The sequence below is a fragment of the Podarcis melisellensis genome (genome assembly GCF_964234715.1).
Source record: "Podarcis melisellensis genome assembly, chromosome: 8".
Classification (NCBI taxonomy): domain Eukaryota; kingdom Metazoa; phylum Chordata; class Lepidosauria; order Squamata; family Lacertidae; genus Podarcis; species Podarcis melisellensis.
Window position 1 is genome coordinate 43385642 of NC_138540.1, and position 11843 is coordinate 43397484.

Genomic DNA, 11843 nt, shown 5'->3' on the forward strand with positions numbered 1-11843 from the left:
GTGAAGCTGTTAGGGTGCAAAGGAGGAGGCGGCTGTGACAGGGGGACTGGCAGAAGCCCTTTGCTGCTGTCCCCATCGTATGACTTTTGCTGAGAACAGCAATAAACTTTCTATGTCTGTGGTTCCTTCCTTTAAAAATAGAAAAAGAGCACTTTTTCTATTTTTGTGTCCATACTAGTGAATTAATGGCCCTTTGTTGCTTCTCCTCTGCAGCTTTTCTCTCATGCTGTGTCTGTGAATGGGCAGCCTGTGGAGGACCCCATGGAGATCATCATCAAGGTCAGCGACCAGAATGACAACAAGCCCATTTTCACCCAGAGCGTCTTTGAAGGATCTGTAGCGGAAGGAGCCAAGCCAGGTAGGTGTGCATGTATAATTGCATATATGTGAGTAAAGGCCATCGGTGGCTGGTGCCCATTGGGACTAGTTGGGTGGAAGGCAGTGAGCCCAATTGTAGGTAGGGTTGCAGTCAATGAGAGGCAGAGCCAATGAATTCTAGCTTTGTCCCCCTGCCCTGCTGAGTTCTACAAGGGCAACACCTGAGGCTAAAGGAGAAGGAAGATGGCAGCCAGTTGCGCCCCACCCTCCAGAATGGATGCATTTAACAAGGAGGGCAGTGTGGTTGGGCTAGCTGAGGATAGACAGACATTTGTGGGCCAGTGCCCCATTTGTCCTCATGGACCAGCCTCTATGGGAAGTTGCTGCAAATCCTCTCATTCTTGACCATGCTAGCCATTTTCCCATGATGGGAAATGGAGTCCAACTCTGCCTGGGGTCCATGGCTTCCCCAACCCTGATTTATGTGCATGGCACTACTTCACTGCCCCCCTCTAGTTTATTGTCCACAAAGCCTGCTCAGGCCAAGCTGTGCTTCCACCTCCTTACGTAGATTATGCAGCAGGTAATGGAGCCCACAGATCCCTTCAGCTGTCATGCAGACTGGCATGAGACTGGTATGTATTGTGCTCTGGTGCTCTGTGGCTTAGGAACCTAGCTCAGGGTTGCTGACAGCACAGAAAGTATGCTGAAACCTTGAAAAGGCAGTGTCAGCCCTGCCTGGAGATGCTGGGGATGAGATGCTCACTCCTGAACTCTGGAGTGAGTTGCATTCACTTGGAGATTGGCACATCTTTAACAGCTGTCTGGGACAGAATCTGTTCTGCCTTCCTAACTAGCATCAAGGCAGGTCCGCCCCCCCCCCCCCGTTTCTGCTTCTCAAATGCTTTTTTATGCATTCCCAGGTACCCCAGTGATGCAAGTGTCTGCGACGGACAAAGATGATGCCGTGAATACCTACAACGGGGTCATCACCTATTTCATAATCAGCCAGGAGCCCAAGCAGCCCTACAGTCAGATGTTCACCATCAACAATGAAACAGGGTGGATCAGTGTGATCACAACAGGCCTTGACCGAGAGGTGAATGTCCTGGCTGTGAGCAGGCGGGGGCGGGCAATGTTTGAGGGTGTCAATCACTATCAAGCACACCTGTAGCACTTTCCAAGTCTGCACACTTGCAATGAATCACTTGCACTTAAACCCTTTTGGAAGCAGTGATAAGTATGCACCTGATCAAATGCTGATTTGAAGCCACCTCTTCACTTATTATGTTGTATGAGTTTAACTGTTGTAATGATAATGATAAGAAGTGGCTAATCTAGGCTAATCTTTTCACATGCAAGCCCCCCTTCCCCATCGAGAATTCTCTCTCTGTAATGTTAACATAACTTGGTTATTTCGTTTGCTTTCAGGAATTCCCCCAGTACACGCTGGTCATCGAAGCTAGAGACATGTTAGGAGAAGGCTTAAGTACTACAGGGAAAGCAGTGATTACTGTCACGGACACGAACGACAACCAGCCAATATTTGACCCACTCACGGTAATGTTGAGGCTTCTCCTACGCCTTCCTTGAGCAGTCTGACATCGCGTCCTACCCTGCCAAAATCCTCTGTCCCTGCATCCCAAACTCCTGCCTTCTCCAGAAAAGGAGGGGGAGGCCCTGGGGAAGTTCCAGAAGAGCCTCATCATAGCATCCCACTGAGCTGGGCCTCTGCACCCCAGCAAGGCAAAGCCACACTCGGCCTAAGTCAACATCCTCTTTCTGTCTTCTAGTACGTTTCAACTGTGCCAGAGAACAAGGTGGGATTCCAAGTTGCCAGGCTTTTGGTGAAAGACGCAGATCAGCCAGGGACCTCAGCATGGAAAGCCAAGTACACCATTGTGAAAGGGAACGAGGAAGGCAACTTTGAAGTGGCTACCGATCCCCAAACCAATAATGGTCTCCTGACAACCATTAAGGTAAGCCAAAGTCCCTCCTTGAGCTGCAGTCCTCTTAAGCTTCCTGCCTCATAAGCTGCTGGGACTTCATGCTTTGCCCTGGTGTTTAGGTGGATGTTACTGGCACCCCCTGATTGCATCATCTCTCTCTCTTGCCTCCTTTCCAGGGTCTGGACTTTGAGGCGAAGGATCTCTTCACCCTTCTGGTTACTGTGGTGAATGAAGTTCCCTTCTCGGTGACTCTCCCAACATCCACGGCCACAATCACTGTCAACGTAAGGGATGAGAATGAAGCCCCCATCTTTAACCCCCCTGAAAAGTCTGTGACGAAGTCTGAAGACCTCCCTGCTGGGCAGCTGGTGACTACCTATACCGCTCAGGACCCCGACACAAATCAAAAGCAGACGGTCAGGTACAGGAAAGGTTCAAATGCTTTGCAAGGGTGCTAGGTGAGCAGGTTAGCAAGGGAGCAAGTCTCAGGGCAGAGCTGAAGGGTCAGGAGCAGAGCTCATTCCGCTGTCAGATAGCTAAAGGGGACAGGAAAGAGTAAGGAAGCATGTACAAGAGGGAGAAGCCAAGGGAAAAGCTCATAAGTAGTTCAGAATACAGCTGCAAGGTTGCTCACAGCAGGTCTTGGAAACATCATCTTGTCAGTCCTTAAACAGTCTGCTCAAATGCAGCCGCAACATGTGGCTAATAAGTATGGTAAATGTATTATTATTAACAGTTAGAATATAATCCAAAATTTACAAATCATAAACATCATTATATAATGTATGTATAAGTCCATAAACAAGAAAGAGTCAATGTAATGAATTGCTGTCAAGGAACACCACAATGCAGGCAGAATGCCTTTCAGTAGATAATGTCCAACAGTATTGTAGTGGTGGGTGCTCCAACGTGTAGAATTCAGTAATGAACAGCAAACAATCAGAACAGTGTTTCCGGATTAAGTCAACTGTTTCGAAGACGTATCTTCGTCAGCAAATAATTTCTAATAAATTATCCATTCAGGTAAATGTGATACTTATAGACCAGTGCTCACTAACCAGTGTAGCCCAACTGTTGGCTACACTGGTTAGTGAGCACTGGTCTATAAGTATCATTACGTTGACTCTTTCTTGTTTATGGACTTATACATACATTATATAATGATGTTTATGATTTGTAAATTTTGGATTATACTCTTGACTACTAGTAATAATACATTTACCATACTTATTAGCCACGTGTTATGGCTGTATTAGAGCAGATTATTCTGTATTGCAACACAGGGGTTTTGTTTTAGTCCTTAAACAGTTGCAGGGGCATTTCATCTGTTTTTCTGGGTGCAACTCAAAGCACTGGTGTTTGACTTTTAAGGCCATTTATGGCTTAGGGCCCAGGATACTGGAAGGAACTGTGACCTTCACACCATCCTGCCCATACAATAAGGCAACAATGAAGGCTTTAAAAAAAAAAATTCTAGACCTGAATGTTTTTACTGCAGGTTTTTTGTGGTGTTTTAATAACAACTTTTAATTTGATTTAAAAAATGACAACAACAACCCAGAAATTTGTTTAATTCCGGGCAAGGTATAACTTTGTTAATAAAAAGCAATAATAGCTAAATGACACTCCACACCACTTAGCAGCACAAATTAAGTGTCCCATTGGACGGCACGTACCTAGGAGAGATAGCAAGCTCTTATTGAGGTTTCTGTGAGTGTATTCTTATAGGCTTGGCTTCCTTCCCCCTCCGTATTTGGCCCATTAGGTACACTCAGCTGAATGAGCACTTATAGATAATATCTGTTGTAATAGCCAAGGTGTGTTAGAGAAAGGTGGGCAACATTTTTCAGGGGGCAGGGGGGACATGCTGAAAGTGGGCAGGGCCAGAGCCCAATGGGTGGGGTCTCTCTTTTCCATTTTCCTCTCTTTTTCTGCCATCTCCTTCTCTCTCCCTGCCCAGAGCTCTCAGATTATCTCTGCAATATACAGAGATAATATACAGATTATCTCTGTATATTATCGTGGTATGGGAGCAGCTCTGAAATAGATAAAAAAGCTTTACAGAGAATAATTAAAATTGCCCAGAATGTTATTGGGCTCCAACTACCAACCCTGGATGAGATCTTCACGTCTCGCAGCTTTAAGAAGTCACACAATATCCTGAGAGATCCCACCCATCCTGCTCACAACTTCTTTGAACTGTTGCCTTCGGGCAGAAGATATAGGACAATGAAAACACGAACCACACGCCTTCTGAATAGTTTCTATCCAAGAGCTCTGATTGCACTAAATAATGATCTCAGGGCCAGTTGCAAGAAATAGCAAGCAGGGAGTAGGAAGGAATGAGATAGGTTTTAGGTTATGTTATGCCTTTAATAGGTTATGTTATATTCTGGATTATGTTATGTTTTATAGATTATGTCTGAATAGGATGAGAGTGTTGGAGATACGTGCAAATGTGTATGTGAACCCGGTCTTTGGGTGTTTGATTTTCGTTGTTGTGTATACTGTGTATATACGGACAATGACAATAAAATTTATCTTATCTTATCTTATCTTAAAAAGCTTTTCACCCCCTCACTCCGACCCTTCCATTGCTCAATTTGTTTTCCTTTTCTGGCCATTTTTTCCTCCATCCACCCTCCCCCCCCCCAACTTGGGCTTCACTACCAGCAAGTAATGAGGCCACAGGTGACTCCTGGGCTGCAGGTTGCCCATCCCTGACTTACAGGGATGAACCTTCAATTGTTTTGACCGGCAAAATGTCAGAGCTGCTGTCACTCACCCTCATTTCTCTTGCAGTTATTCTATTGGGAGCGACCCAGCAGGGTGGCTGAAGATTAACCCTGAAAATGGCATCATAGAGACGAAAGCCCCTCTGGACAGGGAGTCTAAATTTGTGGTAGACAACACCTACACGGCTCTCATCTTGGCGAGTGACAATGGTAACTGGGACACATTTTTAGCCCTTTTCCTTGGGGTCAGGTGCTCCTCCAAGTCCCAGGAAGGAGCAGGCCCTTGCTACAGTGACTGTGATGGATAGTTGTGCTAAATGTTGGAATCTGAGGAGTTTAACTGTCATATCCCAGACCCAAGGAGTGCCCCTCTTGTCCTTTTGATGCCAGTTCCTCCTGAGATTTCTGCATCTCACAATTTCGCATTTATATTTGAAAAACGTGTACATTGCTGTGTATAAGCATTCAAAGATTGAGGGGAAACCATACTGTGCCACAACAATGAAAACTTCTAAAACATAGAGCATTTCAGTTTCTTATTTCTTCACGGTTGCACCATTTTGTGTTTGTTTAAAAATCTACACACACAAACAATTTCTTCTGGTATATTTTTGTTGCAATTTCCCCTTAACTGAAATTTTGTAATCAGCTTTTTCTAATATTTGTAGCTTCTTTGCAAACAAAAAGTCCTATTATACTGCATTTTTGCACATTATTTTTACTAACTTAAATACGTTTGCTTCTCTTTAGGGATGCCTTTGCTCACAGGCACAGGAACTCTTCTCCTGTACCTGGAGGATGTGAATGACAATGGGCCAGTGCCAGACCCACGATCCTTTGACATCTGCAACCGGAACCCTGAACGCAAGGAATTGAGCATTGTGGACAAGGATCTTCCTCCAAACACTCAACCCTTCAAAGCAATGCTGCTCTTGGGCTCAAGCGCCAACTGGACAGTCGAAGTAAACGGAGGTAAGCTAGTGGGAGGGGTGGTGTCTGCACTCTGCGGACCAGTATGCATGTGTGGTGGGAAATTGCTTGACTGCCTAGCCTTGAGCTGTCCAGGGACATCTTGTTCTGCTCTACCTAAGAGGCCTCATTCACGAACAGCAGCTGAGGCGGCAAAGCTGTGCCACCGCTTGTGCTACTTTAGACTGCAGAACAGGATTTGTGTGACTTTCCCATGCATAGAAAACTAGTAAGGCAAGTAGAAGACTTTAGTAAAATCCTCCTTCCTGGTATCTAGTTTTCTATATGTATCTAGTATTCTTTGTTTTTATCTTTAAGCCACCTTGAGTGCCATCAGGAGAAAAGGCAGTGCATAAATACATAAATAAATATTATAATAATACATGCAGGGAAACTATAATATCAGGAAGGAGGTTTCTAATCAAGCCTTCGACCTGACTTACTAATTATCCTGTCCCCTCTACTTCCTGCATGGAAAATTATGTCATGGGGTGTTGAAAGCGGTACTGTCCAAATTTCAAGTTTCCCACCTTAGCTGCAGCTCTGTGAGAATGAGACAAAAATTAGACAATGTGCATTTGTCAAATCTGCATGTGCGTTAACCAGATAATCTACTGGTTAGTTAAACCAGATAGTCCCTTTCCAGAATCATTTTCATATTCAAGTTGGTTCATGATTAGGATAGAAAAAGGCTGAGCAGAGTCTGTTTTCCTTGCTTTGCAAAACCCTAACCCTGAGCCTGCTTTTTCTCTCTCATGTTACCCCATAGATAAACTGGTCCTCGAATTGACCAAGCAGCTGGAGCCAGGTGAATACAGCATTGCCCTTGAGCTACAGGACGCCGGGGAAGTGTCCCAGACAACAACAGTCAAAGCTCAAGTGTGTGACTGTGAGGGGGCAGCCAAGAATTGCGAGAAGAGGGCATATATCGCAGGCGGGATGGGGATTCCAGCCATTCTGGGCATCCTTGGTGGCATCCTTGGCTTCCTGAGTGAGTATTTCCTGCAAGGTCTCATTGTGCCCTTGAAGGTGCAGGGGGACGGGAAAGTGATCCGGCCCCCTTCTCATGTATTCTGTCCATTTTATGCCTGACACCAACACACCTCTCTTTATATATTTGTTGAGACTTCTTCAGTTCTATAAAGCAACTGACAAATGTAGTAAATAATAATAGATGGATTCTGCAACTTCAGTAGACCATGCACATAGATGCAATTGCAGAGATAAATTTGTTTTGCCTCTGAAACCTGTGCGGAATGGCACTGGCAGCAGCAGGGAGGAGAAATGCTAGGCATTGAAGCTGATGGGTGGAAGTTATCCTGGGCCCTCTTCTCCCCAGCAACTCAGATTTCGCCAGACATCCCTGCCTGTCCATTTTCCAAAGCAATACGAAAAACCAGTATGATCATTTTGTAGAAATAAATAAATGGTGAATGCTGGTTCCAGTAAGACTAACTTTGCACTAGTAGTATCTAGAGCCCTAGCTAAATGCAATGGATGAAGAAAAGCAATACCTAGAAATCTGGTTCCAAAATGTGATAGGAAGATAGATGTTTTAATATCAAGAGCTTCCAGTGGAAAATGATAGAGCTGGCCAGTGTGAAGTGCTGAGGAGTGGGAGAGAAGAGGACCTAAAGGACATGCTCCTTTGCCAGCTATTGAAACTTTGGGGTGTGTTTGAGGTATCTGCAGATAACACTTCCTCCTGTGCATCCATTAATTTAAACAAGTCTACCTTGAGTAAAACCATACTTCTGTGCTGCAGAGCTGATCTGCTTGCAAGCTGCTGAAAGAGGCAGATAAATGGCTTGCAGCTGTGGGTGGGCACTGCTGTAGGAAAAGGTATGCCTGAAGCTGAGACAAATACACCTGTCTGCCCGTTCTGTAGTTGTGGAAGTGCAGAATAGATCCCGTTCTGTTTTAGAGCTCCCTGAATCAGCCGAGCAGACAGACCAGGCTGGCATTCACAGTTGCTTCTCCAACTTTATTTTCTTCCAGTCCTCCTGCTCCTGCTGCTGCTGTTTGTGAGGAGGAGGAAGGCAGTGAAGGAGCCTTTGCTTCCACCAGAGGATGACACACGAGACAACGTCTACTATTATGACGAAGAGGGTGGTGGAGAGGAGGATCAGGTGAGCTGCTGAGTCTTAGCCCAAGAGGGATGGGGCTACTTCTGTGGGTTGCCCACAAAAGCCATTACTGCCCTGCTTTGCAAGTCGTCATGCCACCTCTTTTCCTCCCCTGCACATTTTTGTTCTTTTGTGAACGTCACATCTTGCCACCTGACTGGTAGAGTAAGATAGTCCTGAGGTTACATTGCAAGCTGGCCACATCTCTTGAGCCTTTGCTTAGATCAGGGATAGGAAACTTTTTTCAGTCTGAGGACCACATTCCCTTCTGGAAGCCACATGCCAGTGAAGGATGGAGCAAGAAATAAAAGTGGGTGGAGCAATGGGTGGGGCTCTTCTATACAGTAGGCCATAAGTCCAAGTGGCTTCACACAAACACACACATGTGCGCGCACATGCTCTCCCCCTCTGTTCATCCAGGCATATGATACATTATCAAAGAACAAAGAAGGGCACATTCCCACCAGGCTAAAACACTCTAGAAGGTTGCAAAGCACAAAGCAGGGCCAGCAAGTGGTATGTCCTGGGGTGGGGGAGCACAGGAGAGACCACATTCAGCCCCAGGCCGGAGGTTCCCCATGCCTGGCTTAGATCAAGCAGTTCCCAGAAATTTACTTTATAATTTACTTTGGCCTGGCCAGCCATATATTTAAAAAAATAAAAATGTAAGATTAAGAAATGTATTGATGTCCCAAGGGGGTAAACAGCATGTGTTTATATACATTCATTTCTACACTGGAAGATGCATTCTGCCCATCTCTCACCATCCTCCTGATCCTTGTTAGCTAAAAATGTTATGTCCTGCAAAAGGCCTTAAGCGATGAGTGGAAATGGTAGCATCTTATACCCTGGATCATCTTACTTACCTTTGCATCTATTTTCTGAATGTGTCTCTCTACCCTTCCTAGGACTATGACATGAGCCAGCTGCACCGTGGCCTGGATTCCCGCCCTGAAATCACCCGCAATGATGTTGTTCCGACTCTCATGCCGGCTCCGCAATACCGCCCACGGCCCGCCAACCCTGATGAGATTGGCAATTTCATTGACGAGGTGAGTGAAACTGGCAGCTGAGCCACACAAGAGAGTCCCATAACATTTGCTGTCACTATTAGCAATATGTTTGGATATTCCTCATAAATTGATGATGATACACTTCTGCAGTGGTACTGAAGTGTAAAGGGTTTAGCTTTGATTGACCAATAAACTGAAGTTTGGGCATCTGATAGACAAAATTGGATTTTGTTATTGATGAGTTTAAGTCTGTTTAGGAAAGAAAAAGGAATTCTTTTATAGAACATTTCTCAAGTCACTACAATTCTTTTTGGAACAACTTGATCACTGTATCCATTTGCATGACTGATAATCCAATGAAGATCTGTCCCAATTAATGACAAATCTTCAGTTTTGGTTATATGTAAGTTATATTTTCCAGTCGTATTTTGATTTATGTTTTCATTTTTATATTACTCTGAAAAAATGCGATAAAAATGTGGTGGTGGTGAGAGGAAGAGCATCCTTAATAACAAGGAAGAAAATTACCCCGTATCTGCCCAGTGGCTGGTCATACAGTGTTCTCCAAAGTCATGTCTCTAGATGTGGCCTTGGGGTCAGAGGTCATGATTTTCTCCAGAGAGCTGGTATCTCATTGCTCTAAAGCAGAGGACCACTATTGCCACAATCAACTTGCCCTAATGTGGAACAAACTGAACACATCTTCCTTTCCCTTCCTACAGAACTTGAAGGCAGCAGATACAGACCCCACAGCACCCCCATACGACTCTCTGCTTGTGTTTGACTATGAGGGCAGTGGCTCTGAAGCAGCCTCCCTCAGTTCTCTGAATTCCTCCAATGGTGACAGAGACCAAGATTATGACTATCTGAATGACTGGGGCAACCGTTTCAAGAAGCTGGCTGACATGTATGGAGGGGGCGAGGAAGAAGACTAGATGTCACTGGGATTAAGTAGGGTTTAGCTCTGTGTGGAAAGACAGAAATGAAATCAACTTATCGTCAACTTTTCCCAGCAGCTGACCATTGGTCCAATTTGCTGCTCTTTCTTGCAAATTGCCAAAATGCTGCATAAAACTTGCCTTACTCCCAATATTAGCCCCTCGGGGTGCATTCAGATGACCACATTTTCTTCATGATTCCACCCTTGTTCACCAAAGATTATGATTTCCATATAGGCAAGAGCATACATTATATGGAAACTTCAAGGATGTTTTTTTATCACTATCAGAGCCTCTGAGGCAATTTGCAAAACATACTTGATTTAATAATACAGTAATAATAGAATACTGTTTTCTAATGCATAGGCTAAGGTTTAAGGAATATTTTAGGGATGACATAGCAGTTTTGTGAAATGCAGCTCAAGTTATGTGGTCTGAAATTGTTAACTCTTTGGGAACCCTTAGTACTAATGCACTTTAGGTGTTTCTAGCACTGTCATTCCAAAGCACTAACCAAAGATTTATTCCCAGGGCTGCTGAGTGTATCCAGCAGTTCTGTACAAGTGTAACACAAATGTGAAATTTGGAACTCGGGGAAGAACCTTCAGCCTCTGAATCTTGGCTTTTTTTCAGAGGGCAATTGGCTGCAAAGATGGATGGTGTCTGATTAACATAGTGGAAGCTGAGGCAGGTTTTCTAGCATATGGAGAATGAAGCAGGCTTTTGGTGCAAATCTTTTTGCCCTTTCCTAAAAAAAGCAGGAACAGAATATGCTGTAGAGCAGAGGGGTGGGGAATCTCTGGTCTGTGGGCCAAATTGGCCTGCCAGGGATTTGAAATTTTCCTGCAAGGTTGGAATCTGGCCCATGGATCAGAAAGTTTCCCTACCCCCAATATACAGGGTTTATCTGTAGATATGTGTGGCGCACACTGCATAATTCATTTTTCCTTGGCGCAGGATTTTTGTAGTTTATAGGAGTGCTGTTTTTAGTGCACAGTTAAAACAACTGTGATTATTCCAAACGCTTACAGTGTAATCCTATATGTGTCAATTCTTAGATAATCCCCTTTGAGTTCATTGTCTTACTCCCAGGCAAATGTGTGTAGGATTGCAGTCCTAGACAGTAGCAAGATTTAAGAGAGAGCAGATGACAAGAAATCCCAGAGGAGGAAGACCAATATTTAGGGGTCCCTGATTCAGCTGATACCAAGTGCCTTTGCCCTGCAGCCTTAGCACTGACCTCCTGACCATTCTCTTGGTGACCTTTTGGACCTCTCATAATATTGCAGACATATGCTCATGCTATCTCTAACCATGTTTAAAACCTAGTTTCAGTCCTTTATGCCATGGATTGTATCTTTTTGTGTACTGTTGTTCATATATGTCCCTTTCTCTGTGTGTAAAATGCAGTTGAATAAGGTGCACATTTTCTTTTTATGCATTTCTCAGCCAAGAAATCCATTTTTAATTTTAGGTGGACATTCTGGTGAAGGTGCCAGTTTTTTTTCCTACCAAGTGTTTTTCAGAGTTAACTGCTTTATATGATTACTGTACAATTGATAGGGTGGTTGTTGTTTTTTAAAGTGGCTTACTCTGGTTTTAGGTCTGTATATTTAGCTTACCTTTTTGAATATGTAATGCTTAGAAGACAGGTGGAGGGGGACATGCCTTAAAAGCCATTATTTATACCTTTATTTTATGTGATTCCTTTTTAATAAGATTTTAATAAAAACATATTTTTTAAAAATGGTCTTTTTGTTTGTTGCTGGATTTCTCCACATAATTTTCTCACATT

At 44.1% G+C, this 11843-nt stretch overlaps 1 protein-coding gene across 1 annotated transcript in view; it reads left to right on the forward strand.

The window, feature by feature from the left end:
• LOC309376364 (B-cadherin-like) overlaps nucleotides 1–11797 on the forward strand; it is a 30665-nt gene extending 18868 nt beyond the window's left edge. The window contains exons 6-16 of the mRNA XM_081922650.1: nucleotides 214–358; nucleotides 1242–1417; nucleotides 1750–1878; nucleotides 2112–2297; nucleotides 2444–2688; nucleotides 5070–5212; nucleotides 5753–5974; nucleotides 6741–6962; nucleotides 7970–8100; nucleotides 9006–9149; nucleotides 9833–11797. Coding sequence (XP_081778776.1) covers nucleotides 214–358; nucleotides 1242–1417; nucleotides 1750–1878; nucleotides 2112–2297; nucleotides 2444–2688; nucleotides 5070–5212; nucleotides 5753–5974; nucleotides 6741–6962; nucleotides 7970–8100; nucleotides 9006–9149; nucleotides 9833–10045 — 1956 coding nt within the window. The 3' untranslated portion in view covers nucleotides 10046–11797. The remainder of the gene's footprint in view (nucleotides 1–213; nucleotides 359–1241; nucleotides 1418–1749; nucleotides 1879–2111; nucleotides 2298–2443; nucleotides 2689–5069; nucleotides 5213–5752; nucleotides 5975–6740; nucleotides 6963–7969; nucleotides 8101–9005; nucleotides 9150–9832) is intronic.
• Nucleotides 11798–11843: the final 46 nt, after the last annotated feature.